Below are 20306 nucleotides of genomic sequence, written 5' to 3'. Positions count from 1 at the left end.
GGGCTCTTAACTCCTGAGCCATCTCTCAAGCCATTTCTCTCATGGTGTTTTATTACAGCAATAGAAACCCTAAGGAAGACAGGGCCCTTGGCTCTGAAGTGTTTCAAGGTAGCAGCAACTAACTTTATAAGGAAGTTTAAGGGGGAAGAAATGTGGTAAGCTTGGTTTGATGTGTGTGAGACACTGGTATGCTGTGTCCAGTGGAAATGTGGACATCCTAAGCAAGAACTTTGCAAAGAATGGCCAGGGCTTGAAAGAGAGATATAGAGTCTCCAGCAATATTGGGATTGTAGGTGTAGCTGAGCTATAAAGAAACTCGTTGTAGGGTGGGAAGTGAGTCAAAGATGGAAACGTGTCAGCGCTCAACGACTCAGTGGACTTTCCTCCAAGAAGAAGCTTGGAGACGCTGTGAAAAACTATAAAACTTGTGCTACGAAGCCCTGGCAAAGGCAGTCTCAGCGCGTGAGCGCTAACCATCATGCCCAAGGAGGTCAAGTCACGTCACAGAAAACAACTCGGCGGCCTTGAGCGACCACCAGCCAGCAGCCTCAGAGCTACGTGCCAAGTGGTTAGTGTGGTTCCAGGACCAGACAACACTGGCTTGAAGAGCGTGAGGAGACAAAGATGCTTTGACATGAAGAAGAAAGAGGCGATGGAAGCCGAGGCAGGGTTGAGGAAACTTTCCGTGATGGGGAGTGACTGATAATGTAGATTACTGAGCTGTGGAATAGGAACGTGCCAACAAAATGCTCCGAGTAGTTCTGGATAGTGGGATGAATGCAGGTGCAAAGAGGGAAATTAGTCCTGAAAATGAAGGGGGTTTCTGCAACTGCTTATGCTGGGATCATCTACTTTCTGAGGGCTATGAAATAAGTAGAGATGGGCAGAGCTAAGTGAGCTATGTGTTCACATAATCAGCATCTATATTTATTTCTCTGTAACCCAAGAGGCAGCAGATGCTAGAGAAGTGGACTCTGAAACCCAACCTGCTGCTTTGTATTTCATTTCTGGCCAGGACATGTTTTTCGTGGAAGGTCATATATAAATCCCCAAAGAAGAATCACAGCAACTGTGCTCAGAACACATGGGGCAGAGATGCCCAGCCCCTCCATGCCCTAAGCCCTAAGGTTATTTTTATTATCACAAAAATCTTGAAAGCATGATGTAAATTGGACTGATTTTGTTATCTGCCTTATATTTGACTCCATCAAAATAGTCTAAGGCCTCTAACAGTGATAGTGCAACTGAACTGAATGATGAAATTAGATTAAAAGTAGAAACGTAAGCTGGGCCCAGAGGCGCACGCCTGTAATCCCAGCATGCAGGAGGCAGAGGCAGGCAGTTCGAGGCCAGCCTGGTCTACAAATCGAGTCCAGGACACCCAGGGCTACACAGAGAGTTGAAAAACAGCAAAAAAAAAAAAAAAAAAAAAAAAAAAAAAAAAAAAAAGTAGCAATGACAACAGAAAAGGCAAAAATGGAAATTTGAAAAACTGAGGCACCATGAATTAAATGAAAGTGAAGTCAAATTATTGAGTTCATGTAGAGTAGATGTTAGGAAATGTGTAGCACAGAAATTACCAGTGAGAACCTAAGCCTTGTGGCCCATGCTGAGGAAGGTTAAGACAGAAGGGTCAAGGGTTCAAAGCTAGCCTAAGATAGGTAGCAAGAATCTTTTAAACAAAACAAAACAAATGCCGGAAAGAAAAGAAATCAGCAGTCAGCATTCAAACTGATTCCTTTTTGGGTAATTACTAGAATTTTGTAGGAAGGAAAATGGGGAACGGGAAAGGTGAGGTAAATTGGTCACCACCTGTCATGGAGCAAACTGTGGCCCGCTCATAATTTAACACCAAGTGAATTGACTTCAAAATCCTCTCATCTGTCCTTACTTTCCATCAGCAGCTCTCAAACTGGTCCCAAGTATCTTAACATTGTTTGGTTTCAGGATCTTAGGAAATATAATGTTTTTCATGACAAGAAAAAAATCCTGAATTAACTAGAAAAGAAAAGGTTATGACCCTTAACATGGTAAAGAGCAGTTGCAAACAACCCATAGTCAGAGTTTTATTCAATGGGGAAAGACTGAAGACATTGCCCTGAAGATGTAACCATGAGAAGGAAGGGTGGTCTGACTACGGAAGCTTTGGTACCACTGACCACCAGGGTTGATTCAGCTGATCTGGCTGGATGGGCAGAGTGTTCTCTTTCTCTCTCACTGTCCCATGTATGTCCCTCTTAACGCTATGCACTGAGAGGATGGCCTTCCCTCCAGGGAAGAACTCCATGGCCAAGGCTCTGTAAGTACCTTGCTTCCCTTCCAAAACCTCCAAAGCAGCTCTCAGGACCAGGAGCACAGTGCTATGCTGCTTCTCACCTCCCCTAGCCAAGGCTGTTGCTCTAGGACTCCCAGGCAAAGCTTTGGGGAAAAAAGAATAGGAAAAAAAAAGCATATAAAATGGAAAGTAGAAAATAAATGGTTTTAATTCACAGGTTATCTGATCCTATATATAGAAAGTGTCAAAGAACACATGCACAAAAGCCACTCGAGTTAATTGCTGAATTTGGCAGTGTGGCAGTTATAAGATCAACACCCAGAAATCTGCTGTATTTTTATATGAGCAATGGACTATTCAAATATACCTTTTTAAAAAAATCCATTTGTAATAACACCAAAAAAGAATACTTAGGAGTAAGTGAATCAGTGAAGGAGGTACAAGTTTTGTTGTGTATGTATGTAGGAGTGTGCACATTCATGTGTGTGCAGATGCGTATGAACAATGTAATGAATGCACTTGTACGTGGAAGTCAGAAGAAAACTTGGTTCCTCAGGTGCCATCTGTGGGTTGGTTTGTTTGTTTTTAAACAAAAGCAATGTCTGTCTTAATCAGTGTCCTGCTGCCGTGAAGAGACGCCATGACCACAGCAACTCTTATAAAGGAAAACGTTTAACTGGGCTTGCTTATAGTTCATTATCAACATGGCAGCACACAGGCAGACATGGTGCCAGAGAAGGAGCTCAGAATTCTACATCCAGATCAGCAGGTAGCAGGAAGAGAGAGGAATACTGGACCTGCCTTGTGCATTTGAAACCTCCAAGTGACATACACCCCAATGGCACACTTCCTCCAACCAGGCCACACACCTACTCCAACAAGGACTCACTTGCTAATAGTGCCACTTCCTGGTGACCAGGCTCTCAAATCCATGTGCCTATGGGGACCACTCTTATTCAAACCTCTACAGTGTCTCTAACTGAGCTGGAACTTGCCCAGTAGCCAGGCCGGCTGGCCACCAAACCCAAGGGTCTGCCTGTCTCCACCTCCCCACTGCTGGGATTATAGTCATGCCCTCTCATGTCCAGCTCTTTACACGGCCACTGGGGACTGAACTGAGGCCCTCATGCTTGCCTCTGATGACACAGGTACACATACATGAAGGCAAACACATACACATAAAATAAAATTTAAAAGATCTTTTAAAAAATGAAAATAGGAAAACCAGGACAGTGGATCTAATCAAAATTTTAAAAATTTAAGGTTCTAATGACCAAGAAAGCAAGAAAACATCCGCTAGGGTGGAAGCCATATTTGTGAACCATATATTCAATAAAGCCCCAGTATCCAGGGCATATAATGAATGCTTACAACTCAGAAACAAAAAAACAACCCAATTGTAGAATGAGTGATAAGCACAGGGAATTAAACTAGGGAAGTGATAACAAAAACATTAAAAATCATGAAAATACAAACCAAAACCACAGATGAGATGCCGTCTTACAACCAGTAAGGGTCGGAGGCTAGAGATGTGCATCTCAGCATACTTTGCTGCGTGGAAAACGACTGCCATCTTGTCCCGAGACCCAACACTTAGATGCTGGAGAGAGAGACATCTATGTGGCCGTGTGGGAGAGTGATCGACATGCTGCAAGGGAGTGTTCTAGAAGCATGAAGACAGGGAACGTCTACTCCACCCTCCATCTCAGACCCGATACATGACTCTTAAAGACATGGCTGTTGGCTAGGATAGATAATTGCATGACGAATGGCGTGAAAAAAGAAGAAGAAGAAGAATAAAAAGAAAGGTAAAATGTTCTACTGATAAATAAAGGGAAGGGTGGGGGCAGTAATGGTTAGAGTTTCCTCCCTAAATTCTAATCAGAAGTCTAGAAAACTGTGCAAAGTAAACTATTCTCATGGTAACCATGAAAGTTGACAAAACCAAGGGAAAAACGAAAGAGTGTGGTCAATATACCCACAGAAGACTTGAAGAGCGGAGGGATGGAATTTCCTTATTTATGCAAATAGGTCCAGGTCCCACCTACTAGGTGAGATGGGGAGATGTGTTTAGCTTATTTCAGTCAAGTTTTTCCAAAGCTGGAAGAAAACCGGTCCCTACAAGTTCATCTCCTCAGTGAAGGGAGCCTCTCTCTTCCTCCCAGCCCATCTGTGTGCTAGCTGCTGTGTGGGATATTCTGGGAAAGGACCCACATGGCCTCAGGATACTGTTGGGATATTCAGCTAGCATGGCATTAACCTACACCTGTGGTATGTGCGGGCTGGTGATGGCTGACACACGGGCCCTGGCCTTGGCATTCTAGTGGCCACAGCTGACCTTAGCAGTCATTTTAACCTACAGCCTAGTTTGGCTTCTCTTGGTTGGAGCCTGAGGGCTGCGCTCCAGCTGGCTCAGCCTCAGTTTGGCTTTTGTTGACCCAGTGAGCTCCACTGACACACTATCTACCAGGCCTGGCTAGAAGGTCCAGGCAAGGAGGTCACTTTGCCTGCCCCCTCCCTCCCCTTCCCCCAGCAGGCCTGTGAAAGTCTGGTTGCTCTTAACTGTAATTAAATGCCAGAAGAGGCTGAGGAGTGAAGGGGCACCACATACCCTCCCTGACCATTGAACTTCCTCCAAATTACCTTGATGAGGAGGCCAAATTTCCACTTTTCCCTTCTGAAGTAGGAAGCCAGGCAGAGGTGGCACAGGCCTTTAATCCCAGCGCTCAGGGGGCAGAGGCAGGTGGATCTCTGAGTTCCAGTGCAGCCAATGGGAGGCTGGGCTGGCTTAGGAGCTGCAGGAAGAGCAAATTTGGACTCTTTTTCTCTTTGCCTTTTTCCTTGTTTGGAATTCAGCCTGGGGCCACAGACATTAAGTGCAGAGGATGTGATGTCACACGCTGATTGGTTTCTGTGGTACATGTGGCTCTGCCTTTGGCTTCTTCACTTTAGCTTCTATTTATACCCTCAGTGCTCATCCTTTCAAAGAGCCACTGCCACTTCATTGCAAGGACCGAATCACTGCCTTTTATGCTTTCCAAATATCTTATCTTCTTTGGCATTAAATCATTTTCCAAAATAGATCCTTTCCTCCTCCCCCTCCTCCCTGCCGGCTGCATTTTCTAGAATTTTCCTAAATGCCGTTCTGTCAGTAGGTCCTTCTCTTCTGAGTCCTCACTTTGTTCTAATTATAAACATGGTGGCATATGCTACCTTCCCTAGGCTGGGTTCCAGAAAGCACTGGCAAGCAAAGAAAGAAGGGCTCTGGAAGGAAGCTGCATTTAGTTTAGGACATAGCAAATTGCTGTTGCTATTATGTTTAAATAAATATTGGGGGGGGTATTGATTTTGAGTTGATCAGGCCTCCGCGGGCTTCCATCTCTTGACAAGTTAGAAGCCTTCTGGGACAAGTAATGCCCTAGTCACGTTTGTGCTCTCACCCCGGATCCTCCCTTCGTGAGTTACATGACTTCTTTTCAGATTCAGTGTAGTACCCAATAGCATTTCAGAGGCTCAAGGAAATAATGGTATCATATGACAGTCATGCCTGGTGTCCTGCTGGGGTTTACCTGGGAGCTCATTCCAGATTTTTATGTAGTCTCTTCTCAGTACTTTTCCTTATTAAAAAACAAAAACAAAAAAATCCAACTTCTTTCATTTCCCTCAATTATCAAGTGAAGAAAATCATCTATAACCTCTGCAATATATATATATATATGTATATATATACATATATATATGAGAATATTTTTATAAAGTTTTAGGCATTTCAAACAAAATGTCACACTCTGAACCCAGAGGACAAAACTGTGTGATGTGTACCTTGCCATATGGCCAGTATTATGGGTTATTATTAGTATCATGAGTTAAGGACACTTTTTCACATCAATAAACCCCCTTCCAGCAGATAATTCCATCATACGACTGACTGTCCTGTAGTTGTCCTAGTTAGCTTCAGCTGCTGTCTTGACAAACCCAGTCACTCGGGAGGAACTGAGGAATTGGCTAGCTCGGATTGTCTTGTGGGCATGTCTGTGGAACACTTTCTCTATTAGTGGCTGGTACAGGAGGATCCCTCCCTCCCAGGATGGGCAGTGCCACCCAGGGAAGTTATACTGGCTTGTGCAAGACAGCTGGCTGAACCCTCGCCAGAGAAAGCTAGCTAATAAGCAGTGTTCCTCCATGGTCTCTGTAAGATGAAATAAACCCTCTCCTCCCCAAGATACCTTTATTTTATCACAGCAACAGAGAACAATAGTCAAGCGTCTGTCTAAGTTATTTCTATTTAAAAAACCGTAATACTTTGATATCTTTGTTGTTTTAAAATTTACACTCAGCTCTCTATCTTCAAGATAGATAGATTACAATAGACAGAATTTCATTGGCTTTCATCTATGGGCAGATACTTCTGAATTACTGCAGGGCAGTCATTTTTTAGCATTAAAAGGGAGATTGGGCTGAGGGTATAGTTCACTGGTAGAGTACTTCCCTAATAGTACAAAGCCCTGGGCTTGAGTTCCAGAACAAAAGAGGAAGATGGGTATGTGTCTTATTGATGTATAAAGGCTCTTTATATATTATAATACTATGCCTTTGTCATAAATCATGTAAACTCAATATTCTTCTGGGTTTTTTCTACTTTTAATTTTTTATGCATTATTTCTAGGTAGATAGACTTCAATAGCTTTAATCTAACAAGCCTGCACTTTAAAATTTTTATGGATGTTGATTTTGATGTCCTGTTTAGGAAGGCATTTCCTACTTTAAAGGCAATCATTTCCACTTGAATCTACTCTGGCTCCTTTATAGTCTCTATAGTCTTGGCATTGTTCCTCCTGGCTTTTTCTTTATATTATTATGGGGTTTTTTTTTTTTGTTGTTGTTGTTGTTGTTGTTGAAGAAGCAAGATCCCTCTATAAGGCTCAGACTGGCTTTGAACTCACTATAGATCACAGGCTGGCCTCAAACTCTCCATGTCTTAGACACCTGAGCAGAGATTACATACCTCTATCAACATACCCAGGTTTTCATCACATTTTAAAATAGACTACTATTTCAAATAAATAGGGAGAAATATAATTACTTATCTATCACCAGACCATTCTACGTGCTTTCCACACCTCATTTCTGTTAACCATTACACAGTCTCCTCCATGCTCATAAAGCTAAAGCTCAGGGAAGTTCACTGGCACAAGGACCCAGCAGCATCTCCACACAAGCCTATGTTTTTGCAAATGCTGAAGAATAAGATATTTCACATAAGTTGGTTGACTGCTGCTTATGAAAAAGAAAATCTTCCATGACCATTCCCCTGAGTCAGAGCATAAAAAGAAATTCAGTGGGGGTGCACTTAGCTAGGTTTAATAGGACATCCTCCTGTGTTTCCCAGACTCCTGCCAGGAGATGCTGTAGGACAGCTGTTCTCAACCTGTGTGTCATGGCCCCTTAGTGGGCGTGGGGTGGGAGGGTGGGGGTTGTCCAATGACCCTTTCACAGGGAAACAAAGTAAGCTAAATAAAGATAGTACTTTGTAAAGTACATGTGACACCTCCCCTAAAAATGGATTCTAAAAATTGACCTAGAAAAACAAGCTTAGGATAAGGGGTCTGTGGGAGGATCCAGTGTGGTCTTGGACCACACAGATAGTGCCAAGGTCACCAGACAATAACCACCTCTGCCCCAGCCTTCTTGTCAATAACAGGTTATGCTTTTCTTCCTTTAAAGGAACAACCCTGTGTATTTAACATTCCGAATTCCCTAAGGCTTATCTGTGAGCACAAAGACCTCCATGCCTCCTACAATACTCATTTTTTAAATGACTATATGAGTGAACCATAATTTAGCCAGGCTTCTCTTGATGAGTGTTACCTGGGTGCTGACGACAGAACTCAGGTCCTCAGGCTTTCCAGGCAGATACTTCACTGACCGAGCCAATCATTATCTTGACAAAGCTAAATCATTTCCATAAAGTCGTTTGGGAATATTCATTGCTAGCGTACAGAAGTATAACTGATTTTCAATAGGTCTTATATCTTTCAGTCTTGAACTTATCTCTAAGAATTTTTAATACGTGTGTGCATGTATTTTGCACGAGAGCATCCGTATTCCCTCCCTCCTTCCCGCCTTTCTTTGTTGTGTTGAGAGGTCTAGGTATGTAGCCTGGAGCTGGCTGTGCTATGGAGTTCATGCTGACCTAGAACTGACAATCATCCTACCCAGACTGTTAAATTAAAGCATGCACCCACCATGCCTGGCTAGTCCTTTGGATTTTTCTCCATGTAAGATTATCTCATCTGCAAACATAGTTTCCTCTTTACTAACTGGCCTGGACAGATCTCTAGAACAATGTTGTATACATTGTTGTATATGTCTAGAACAATGTAGTAAAAGTAGATATCCTTGTCTTACTCCATATCTTAGGGGGGAAATATGAGGTTAACTAAAAATTTTCTTTATGCCCTTTGTCAGGATAAGGGTGCCTTTTCTGTTTCTAGTTTAATGTTTCTATAATAAATAAAATAGTCTGTAATATTATTTTATAACATAAACTTTTAATATATTTAAACATATTTTATAATATAAATTTATATAAATTATATAAAATGATGCAAGTCAGTTGGTAAAGTATCTGTCTAGCATGCATAAGGCCCTAGGTTCAATCCTCAATACGTGAAAAACAGGGTGAGGGTATAGTGATGCAGGTAGGAAGATCAGAAGTTCAAGGTCACCCTCCACTACACAGCAAGTTTAGGTCCAGTGTGGACTTCATGAGTATGTCTCAAAACATATATATATATATATATATATATATATATATATATATATATATATATATATAGAGAGAGAGAGAGAGAGAGAGAGAGTGAGTGAGTTATATGGTGGTGTATTACACTAATGGCTTTATAAACTTTGCCTTCCTAAAAAAAATTTCTCTTGATAACACTGAAGTTTTAATTCTTGTGTGTGTGTGTGAATGCCACATGCATGGGTATCCAAAGAGGCCAGATGCTTGGAGTCACAGGTTGTAAGCCACCTAACATAGGCACTAAGAATCAAACTCTGGTCCCCTACAGGAGCCGGAAGAGCCCTCAGCTGCTGCCCTTCTCTCCAGTCCCAGCACAGTACTTTTGATACATTGATAAGTATGATTTGTCAGGGTCTGTTGTTGTTGTTGGGGAGTTTTGCACCCATATTCACCATTGGCAGTTTTCTTTCCTTGGAATGCTCTGCCTTGTTTTGAGCTCTCTGTCAGCAACGTTTGCACCTTCAGGTCTTTCCTTAATTCTCTCTGCTTTGGAAATAAACAAAAAATGCCCTCAAGAGCAAAAGCTGACTTGATGTTCATTTCTCTGCAAGATTCTGTTCCCTCAAGTCTCAAGATCTCTGTATCCATCACTCCATAATGCTGATTTCGTCTTGATTACACTTTACGCAGGTTCTTCAGAGCCCTCTCTCCAACTAGGCTTCAAGTAAGGTGCCTGTCCTGTCTTTGGTCTGCCCAACCCAGTCCTAGCAAGAATCCTCCCAGCCTTCATGTGTCCTTTTAAAAGTTTCCATCTGTTGACTCTTCATCATTGTTTTTGGCCTCAAATCCCTAGCTAGCTTTGCTGAATTCACAGCTGAATCTGATTTTTTCTGTTATGATGCTCTATGGTACTAGTCTTAACAAAAGCCATCCTTGGTGCTTTATTAAGTATCAGAATAATCGCCCCCTCAGCAGTGCCCTCACACAGTTCTTTTATATTTTTTTCATATTTGATGGTTGTAGTGGGAGAATGAGCTAGCAGTGAATTGCTCCATAAAGAATCCCATGGAAAATCACCAAGGAAACAAGGGGTCAGGATGTCCTGGTGACATAGCTTCTGTTCACCTGCCATGCAGAACACCCTGCAGCTAACTGATTATCTTTTCTTGTGTAAAATGGTTGCTTGCCTGAAGCTCCCAAGCACCCAACTGCCCCAGTGAGATGCCAGTAAGTGGCTTTTGCCTTCAAAACTTCAAAAAAAAAAAAAAAACCCCATGTTCTGGAAACTTGGGGGCCACACCTTGGTTGACAAACACCTGGGTGTGGTCCTAGTCAGCTGGAATCAAGACTTTTAATTGGGTATAAAGTGTATCTGAGTGGTCCTCCCTGGTGTGCTACCCATAACATTACTGCTAAGTCTGCTTATTTCTGTAACAAGAACACATTGTTTTAAACCTTTCTTTCACAATACAATTGAAAAAGAGTAATGGATGCCAGGTGTGGTGGCACACTCCTTTAATCCCAGCACTCCAGAGGCAGAGGCAGGTGGATCACTGTGAGTTCAAGGCCAGTCTGGTCTAGAAGGCAAGTCTAGGACAGCCAAGGCTACACAGAGAAACTGTCTTGAAAAAACAAAAACCACAAACAAAACAAAAACAAAAAACAAAACAAAACAAACCCAGTAATGGGGACAGAAGTAATGGCTCAAAGAAATTACCAGGGTTCTCTGTGTAGCCCTGGCTGTCCTGAAACTCATTCTGTAGACCAGACTGGTCTTGAACCCAGAGATCTGCCTGTCCCTGCCCCTGCCTCCGCCTCCCGAGTGCTAGGATTAAAGATGTGCCTGTGTGTCCCCACCACTGCTCAGTAGGTTCCTGCTTGATTAAGGCAGATTCTTGGGGAAGAGCAACTGCATTAAGAGATCTGCTTTTCTAGTAAACAGAAATAGACTTGTTTACCCAATAATCATGTTTACTCAAAGTCCTTCTTCTGTTCAGCAAAATGTCACCAGCATAGCCATTTGGGGGGGAAGTAGGACTTTGGATCTGACAGGTGCTGGTTTTCTTTGTGGGTTTTTTGTTTGTTGGTTGGCTGGTTGGTTTTATAAGACAGAGTCTCACTCTGTACCCCTGGCTGGCTGGGACTTGCTTTGTAATCAGGTTGGCCTGAAACTCACAAGAGAGCTGCCTGCCTGCCTCTGCCTACCTAGTTCTGGCATTAAAGGCGTGGACCACTGTGCCCTGCCCTCTTTGTAGTTTTATAAAAATTATTTTTCTGTGTCTGCAGGAATGCACACACATGCTGGAGTACCACAGCATCCTTGTGGAAGTCAAAGGCCAACCAGTCTGTCTCCATTTTTAGTTATTTTTTTTCCAACAGGGTCTCACTAGCTGGCCTGGAATGCACAGAGCTAAGTAAGGCCCTGTCTCATAGGATCAAAGGTATGTATTACACACGCAGCTATGTTTTTAAAATTACATTTCATTATTATGGAGTGGGTGTGCAACATGTCAGGGCACACATCTGGAGGCCGGAGGATAACTTGCAGGAGTAAGCTCTGTCCTTCCGCCTTGTTGGTCCTGGGGATTAAACTCAGGTCATCGGGTGTGGCGGCAAGTGCAACTGCTTTTTGTTTGTTTGTTTGATTGGTTGGTTGGTTTTTCGAGACAGGCTATCTCTGTGTAGTCTTGGCTGTCTTGGAGCTCACTCTGCACACCAGGCTGGCATCGAACCCACAGAGATCCGGCTGCCTCTGCCACTTGAGGTGAGCGCAACTACTGCCCAGCCTTTTATTTTGCAACTGCATTTTTAAAAAAGTAATAGATCATTGAGTTGTACACATTTCAAAATTAAAAACTGATCTTTTCAGATATTTTTAAGTCCCCTCAAAATGAAGATTAAAATATGGAAACTTAAAAAAAAAAGTTGTTCTGTTATCTTGCGTGTTTTCAAAGAATCGGCTTCAATTTGTTTTCCAGTCCCACTACAAAAATCCAAGTTTAGGACTCTTAGATTACTTGACATCTGGAAAGCGGAAGTTTCTTCCCAATTAGTCTCATCTAGTAAAGAATCGTTTCCTGGGTCTTTTATCTTCTGTCTCTAACAACTGACTTATCTCAGGATCTGCTTATTACTTCAGGGTTCAAGAAAGGCTCCCACATAATGACAACCACACGGAAACACTGCCTGAAAGAAGATTGACGGAGCTGGCAGTGCTTTTCCCACTTGTTTTTGAGGGGAGAGGAGAGGAGCTCTGTTTGCAGCTCACACAGGAGCTCACTTGCAGCAATGCTCACACCTCGGCCTCCCATTTTACTGGGATGACAGGCATGAGCAAATCTCAGCTTGCTTCTTTGGGTTTACAAGGTGGTGGGGTGGCGGTTTGTTCTGCATAGGAACTGAAAACAAGGCCTAGGAGAGAGTGGAGCAGGAAAGGCTTCAACCACAGAGATGGAAATGGAGGAGGAGCACTTACCGCAGGGTATAGTGTAACCTGGACAACCCAAGGGGTAAGGGACCTGCAGACCTGGGGAGAGATCAGTGGGGGTCCAAGCCTCTCAGCTCTGCTTGGGGTTTCCGAGGGTGGAGCCGCCACCCCATCTTTTGTACATTAGGGCGTCGCCCCTCCACGCACTTCCCTTGCCATGCCCTCGAGGTCCCCCAATACCAGCTTCTCCACCTAGAAGAGGGCTGGGGCCACGTCCTCGCGTCGCAGCAGAGAGGAAGAGGCAAGGCGAACCCGGCTGAAAAGAGGGTCGCCTGTGGGTTGGAACGGCGGGCGGAGGCCTGAGAGCACACTCCGCGGCCACGCGCCTCCCCCGCAAACCCTCCCGCGGCCGCGCGCCTCCGCGCTCCCGCAGGGCGGCGTTGCCGAGGCCCGAGGCGCGCGGCCGGAAGCGCCTTTCCCGGAAGGCAGGGTGGGGGCGGCGCCGGCCTCCGGGCGGCTCGACGATGGCGGCGGGGCGCCGTGTGCTCGCACGCTGAGCAGAGGCCGCGCTGCGGGAGGATGGCCTCGCTCGGGTCAACCGTCGCAGGGGAGCCGGTGGCCGGAACCGAGGCGGAGCTAGGTCCTCCGGCCCCGCCGCCGCCGCCGCCGCCGCCTCCGCCGCCGCCGCCCCCGCTGCCCGCTCCCTCGCCGTCCGCTCTCGGGCCGCCGCTGCCCCTGCAGCGCGAGCCGCTGTACAACTGGCAGGCCACCAAGGCGTCGCTGAAGGAGCGCTTCGCCTTCCTCTTCAACTCGGAGCTGCTGAGCGATGTGCGTTTCGTGCTCGGCAAGGGCCGCGGCGCCGCTGCCGCCGGGGGCCCGCAGCGCATCCCCGCCCACCGCTTCGTCCTGGCGGCCGGCAGCGCGGTCTTCGACGCCATGTTCAACGGCGGCATGGCCACGACGTCGGCCGAGATCGAGCTGCCGGACGTGGAGCCCGCCGCCTTCCTGGCGTTGCTGAGGTGAGCGGCGGGCACGCGGAGCCGGTGGCCGGCGGCCTGGAGGGAGGCGGCACCGGGCCCCGGCCTGCGCCGACTCCCGGTGACCTTGGGCCAGGCGAGTCGGCCGTCTCCCCCCCGGTTCCAACCCCGGCCGGGGATGCTCGGCAAGGCCGGCCATTCGTGACAGTGAAAGTCGGCGCCGCCATCCCAGCGACGTGCGCTTTGCCGTTGAGGGGCGCTGTCATATTCCAGTACCGGAATTGTCGCCCGGCCTTCAGTGGGCAGAGTGTAGAGGACGGGGCGGGCTGCCCTGAATTGCACACTTGCCAGATTCGGTTTGGTTTGAAGGGCGCGCGTTAGCTGAAGGTCTCGGAAGACTGGTGTTTTCAGGTTCTTCATGATTTGTTGTCAAGACTCCGGAAAGTAATAGCCATAGCAGGTAACTGGCTGGCCCGTTTCCTGTTTCTGCAGACAAGGTGACATTTGCTGTGTCCTAAAGCCCGCTGCTGGTGGTAAGGAGTTTGCTCTCAGGTGGTTTGAGGGTAGGAGGACTGGTCGCTGAGTAGTTTTCTCTAATGGAGGGGAGTAGCATTTTGGCGTTACTAGTTTTTTAATCACAGCAGTTCTGTTAGGGAGGCATATCGTGTTGTTTACCCTAATTTTACAAATGGGACTGAGGCCCGGAAAAGTGAGTCGTCCAAGGTAACCGAGCCAGCTCCCAGAGGACCATATGCGTTTCATTATACGAAGACGATTTTGGCTGCCTGAGTGTTGCGTTGTTTTTAAGATAGCAGAGTCTTGAGTAATTCTGACGTAAACAGACAGATCAGTGGATCACAGGAGTCCACAAAGGTTCACTGCTTCATCGAGAAGATGCACACAGAGTGAAATAGAAAGTTCACACGAGAAATAATGTTGAGTCCCCATTAATAAATGGATAAGAAATTATAAGAAAAGAGAATATACAATTAAAGAATGTTTAACCTCATTATTAAATAAGGAAATGCAAAGTAAAGCAGAAGTGCTTTCTCATTCTCATCAGCCCAACCAGATCTTTTGTTTTGAGTTTTGGCTTTTATTTTCTGGGCTGGGCCCAATTACGCAGGCTTGATATGTATGCCAAGCTAGCTTCGAATTCAGCCTGCCTTCATTCAGCCCCCTGAGTGCTGGCCTGCCAAGCAATTTTAAGAGATGACTATAGGAACACTTTCTGACAAAAAGATGTTCATGAAAAGCCTTTGAAAAATAGTTGTACACCTTAGATTTCTACACAAAACATTAAATTATTGAAAAACTACGGTAGCATTCTTCACAATAATGTGGAAAGGAAAAATGTGCCAAAGGAATAGTATGTGGACAATAATAGGGCCACTTGATGGACTATAATGCAGTCATCCTGATGTTTATGTTAGCATTTAAATTCTGTGCCACATAGTGACTACTGAAAAGCAATGGAACAAACGTTATATACCTGGAGATGGAGAAGCAAACACCAATTTGCCAAGCAAGATGGTTGAACTGGAAAACTGATAATAGTACCTTTTTCTCTTTCTGTTCTCAGGATTTCTAGCGTATAATTCATTCGAATTTATGGGGACAGGTGTACAGCCTAATGGCTAGTATTTGGGTCGTTTGGATTTTGCAGTTGACTCAGGGGGACTGGATATAGCTTGCTTAAAGTATGCAGTTTAGAAGTCTTTCTTAAAATAATAGGCCAGAGAGGTGGCGCAGTGGTAAAGGCTCCTGCTGGCAATCCTGAAGACCTGAGGTAGATACCTGTGACCAGGGGATGAAAGGAGTGAGCTTCTCCTGCAAGGTGTCCTCTGACCTCTGTATGTGTGCTGCTCTGGACCTGCCTCCACACACATGCAGGGGAAAAAACCAAAACAACAACAACAACAACAGAAGGATTCTTTGGCCACCTGCACCATGACTCACTTGGATGTTAAGTTTGTAGATTTCTCCTTTTGGTATCATTTGGAGGTGAAACCTTAAGGCATTTTTAATACTATTCCTAACTGATATTTACACTGGCAACTTTGAGAACTATCGAGCTAAAACATTAGGAACTCTTTAATTGATAGTGCTAGAATAAAATTATGGAGGAGGCTCTTTTCATACTTAAGTTTTAATTCATATTTTCATTGAATGTGCTAATCAGTTTTAATACAAAATTAAGTTAATTTTAAAGCTATTGAAATATGCTTTTTCATTTTTTTTTGTTTTTAGTAAATTATATATTTTCATGATATTCAAGTTCTTGTCGTTTTTCTATTCCAAAATGAGTGTCTAGACTAATTTTTACTTAGGCATTGACTACCTTTGAAACATTGGTATCACACTTAATATTGTATGACGAGTCTGGTAAAGCTTGCTAAACTGGACGAGTAAGTTAGCTGATGCATATTTTTATTGTTTTTACAGCCTTAATTAACATTACTTAGAGGTTTATGGACTTAGGTTTTAAACTTTTCAATAAACTGTTCACTTAAAGTTCTCTCATGTATAAATGGTGTTCTTGTTCATTTGACAAATACTGTGTCTTCCTGTGCTTATTTTTCAGTGTAGGAGTCAGCAGTGAACAAGTAAAAGTCCTTGCTCTCACAAAGTGAATAATTATATAAGAGGAAACTAGGACATGATAGCAAGACTGACAGTGTTTTGAAGAAAAATAATCAAGCCATAAGAGAATAGCTTTCCAAGGACGGGGAGGGGCATGTTTTAGGCCTAAACTTTTCTCCGGTTCCAGAAACTACAAGAGTAAACCCGTGTGGTTTGAGCAGATAAGAAGCAAGTGGTAAATTATAATAGCAGTAAAAAGATAGAATAGTGGTAAAAGATAGATGAGGCAGGCTTTGAGAGACTTGAGGAAGGAGAGAACTTACAGAAGGTTTTCAGTGGAGTGCTGTGATCCTATTTACACTTTAAAAACGCTGGCTGTTAATAGGAGATTAGCTAGGGGAGTAACACGGGAAGCAGGGGATAAAGTGAGAGGTTTTGTTGTAGTCTACTTAGATGAGAGATGATGGCGAGCTGCCAGGGAGGTAGTGGATGTGGTAAGTGGTCAAATTCTGGTTATATTTTGAAGGTGGAGTCAGAGAAAGTTAAGAATGAATGGCATTTAAATGATTTAACTGAATGAAAATCAACTTGGGAAAAAAGTGGATTGTGGAGTACAAGGATGAAACCCTGGGATCTTGCAGCTCTAGAGATAGGAAGGGAAAGGGAGCAATTTTACAGTTATTTTTATGAAACTGTATTTGTTTCTCAGTTTCTTAACCCAGCTATCACACATGTAATTGAGACTCTCTTATATTATTTTAACAAGCTTCACAGCACAAGAACTGAGCAGTTATTACTCTGTTCTTAACCCTCTAAGCTAATGTGGCTTCCTCCTAGCATACATCCCAGAGATATTGCTCTCCTGTGGCTCAATCCCCTACTTCCTCTCCCAACTCCACCTCCCCTGGCTGGCAGGGAGTTCAGCCCTTTTCTCCCCCCTGCTCAGCTATTGGCAGTAACCTGCTTTATTGGCATACCAGGGGACAGTTGGGGGCAGTATTTACACAGCATTGAGACAGGAGAGTCTCAGAACAAGCTGCAACCAGATATTGGGGGGTGGGGGGGGGTTGTGCAGAAATCGGCATTTAAATTGCACAATAACCTTAAGCCTACAGAGCTTGAAGCAAAATAGGCATGTGCCAGTGAAATGAGAAAAGGAAGCAGGAGCCTGTTACTCTGAAAGTCAAGTCAAAGAAAATATTTGGAAAGTGAGAGTGGAAAAATTTGTCAGCTGTGTTAACTGGTACTGAGTGAGGATTGCATAAAGTGAAAATGAGCTCATGATGGTGTGATAAGATGTAAGCTGGGAAACAAAACACTACTGTGTTCTCACTCATGATTCCTAGGGGAAGAGACCTGCGGCCTTGATTTTAAGTTGTCGTTCTGGTGCTCCTCTTTCCGGCAGATATCTCATTATTTGACCATACTGGAGTATACTACAGCCCTCCTCGCTGCACTTCTTTAACTAAATTACTGTCTTTAGACTTCTTTCTGTTCTCACTCTAGCGCTCACGTCACCGTGGATTTTCTCTGAATGAATTAGGGACTTTTGTTTGTTGGATGCCGTTTAATTCTTAGAGGTGTTAAAGGCCACTGTGGTCTGATCACTCTGCCCCTTTCCCCCTGTCCACGCGGTGTCCCCACCTGATTACTGGTGGCAGTTTCCTTCTTTGAATGCCTCCCTTCCAAGGCATCGATCTGTAGAGCCTCTACGTAACAGACAGTAATTATTATACTTCAGGTCATAATTTTGGGCTTTACTTTTTTGATTAAATCACTGTTTCCTTCCCCTCCAGGCAAATTTGTACACTAGCTCATTTAATCTCCCAGCATGTTTTGGTTACATGCTGCCCTAGAGATACCACTCCAACACCTGGTGGTTTTAGACAGCCATTTCATTATCTTCAGAGCTGTGTGGGTTTGCAGGGTCACCCGATTGCTTGGCATATCTTTAAGGTTTCAGGAATGGATTTCAGATGGCATCTAGGGCTGGGGTCATATAGAGGGTTTGACTCAGATTCTGGGATGATTTTCAGATAGTCTGAGGTCCTTCCTTTCTTTCCATGTACCTTTGCTAGCTGGTCATTTCAGCAAGCTTGATTTCTTGGACAAAAGTAGGAGCTCCCAGGTATTCTTAAAGTGTAGGCTCTAAACCGACACATTTGCTCAGCTACATTCGGCTAATGAGTAGTGAATGGGAGTCATGTGAACCAGCAAAGATCTATGTAACAGCACTAATATTGAAAGGCATGATGTAATGTGGGCTTCCTGTGCGGTTAGTTATTGTATCTTAGTGCCTAATTGAAGCTTCTGTGCTTCTGCCATTACTTCTTAAGCATTTCTTTATCAAACTGTAAACTTACTATAGACAAACCTACCTTACCCTTTCTGTAGTCTGTTATCTATCACAGTGCCTAATGATGCACACAGCCCCTCAAAAAATGTTTTTGAATGAAATGGATCATTGGGATACAAAGTTCCTTAGATGTCAGCTAGTACTCCTTTTTTTTTTTCTTTCCTAATATAAAATTGTTCTCACTCTATCCTTTCAAAAATATTTTAATTCAGGGTTGAAGGAACAACTTAAAAGTTAAAGTGCTGGCCTTGTAAACATGAGGCCCTGAATTTGGTTCCCAGAACCCACATCAAAATGTCAGCTGTGGCAGGCATGTACTTGCAGACCCAGCGCTTGGGGAGGCTAACTCAGGAGGAACCGTGGGGCTCCCTGGCCTCTCTGGCCTAATTAATGTGCTCCAGACCACTGGGACCCTGCCCTCAGAGGACATGAATGGTGGTCCAGAAGTTGGCCTCCACACCCACCCACTGCATATGTGCACCATATATGTGACCAGTTACAATTCATGGTGTTTCTAAAGGTAAAAACAAATAAACTACTTGGGGATCTATACTCTGATACCTAGAGCAGTAGTGAAACTGGCTGTCTCAGTTGAGTCATCCTTATAAAGATGATAATATGCTGATGAGCAGTGTCTGCAAGCAGGGCTTTAGACTCATGATCCTTTACTATGATTATGTTCCTTGATAAAAGCTAAAGGTTATTACCAACGTGGAATGTAATAAAAACAGTTTGAATGTGAAGGATCACATGCAGAATAATCTAAAATACAGTTCTTCTTTTATACTAGGAATGTCTTCATAGATGCTTCATGCCTGCTTAATTAAGTTGGAGCTCCCAAACATAGATTCAGCTCAGGGTCCTTGTCTCCCATCTCTCTCTCATTTAAAATGATTAATTGAGAAATATTAAAGTCAATATGCTTGTTACAGAGAAGAAAAGTAAAGGGTTTGGAATGGCCATCCTGTAGAAAACAGACAATGCACGTAGCAGTTGTGTGGATAAAAAGAGAGTAGGTGAGTCTGGACCACAGATGGAGCTGTTCTGGTAGAACCCCAGCTAGGACTTGGTAGTAAAGAGGATGGAAAGAAAGCCTGGTGCTAAGATATGATGTTAATTTAAAGCCCCCTTACAGACTGCCCTCAACCAAGTGCTGATGACAACTGAAGGCTCCTCGGTTAATTTCAGCAAGCTGCCTGGCAACAAATAAAACTGCTGGTATGATTTTGGGACCTGGGTAAAGCTCTCATAATGGCATGAGGGGTCCTTGATCTCAATGCTAGCTTCCCACTGTAAGGCAAGGTGCTGGTCACCAGTTTCCACATACTGGGACCTCATGCCCCAGCCTTTGCGTTTTCAAGATGTTTTTACTTGGAAACAGACCAGCTACTAATTACTGAACCTGGAGATAGTGACCTCTTGACACACACAGAAAACCAGAGTGTGAATGACAGAGACAAAAGAACACATGCGTTCCAAGGAAGCATGAACTGGAGGGAAAAGGAGACTTAAAATTTTTATCAAGTGTCTTAGGAACTTGAGAAAAGTTTTTGTGTCCATAAAACTAAGACATAAAGTTGTGGAGGGAAGAAAAAGGAATAATCAAGAACAAAGCAGGTGTTTTAGAAATTTGAGTGTGATTGCTAGACAGAAAAATAGGGTTAGAAGAAAAGGAAAAGAAATATTCTGGGGGCTGGAGAGATGGCTCAGAGGTTAAGAGCACTGACTGCTCTTTCAGAGGTCCTGAGTTCAATTCTCAGCAACCACGTAGTAGCTTACAACCATCTAAAGTGAGGTCTGGTGCCCTCTTCTGGTACACAGGCATACATACAGGCAGAACACTGTATATATAATAAATAAATCTAATATATATATATATATATATATACATATATATATATATATATATATATATATTCTACCAGTCGTGTTGGTGAGTGGAG

The 20306-nt window shown here is 43.9% G+C and overlaps 1 protein-coding gene across 1 annotated transcript in view; it reads left to right on the top strand.

Annotated features, from left to right (window-relative positions):
• The first annotated feature begins 12919 nt into the window (after positions 1-12919).
• BTBD1 (BTB domain containing 1) overlaps positions 12920-20306 on the top strand; it is a 28340-nt gene continuing 20953 nt past the window's right edge. Inside the window, exon 1 of the mRNA XM_084756274.1 lies at positions 12920-13466. Coding sequence (XP_084612400.1) covers positions 13027-13466 — 440 coding nt within the window. The 5' untranslated portion in view covers positions 12920-13026. The remainder of the gene's footprint in view (positions 13467-20306) is intronic.

This window comes from Acomys minous (genome assembly GCF_964271855.1).
Source record: "Acomys minous genome assembly, chromosome: 2".
In the NCBI taxonomy this organism is placed as follows: Eukaryota; Metazoa; Chordata; class Mammalia; order Rodentia; family Muridae; genus Acomys; species Acomys minous.
This window is presented reverse-complemented; position numbering and strand designations above follow the sequence as displayed.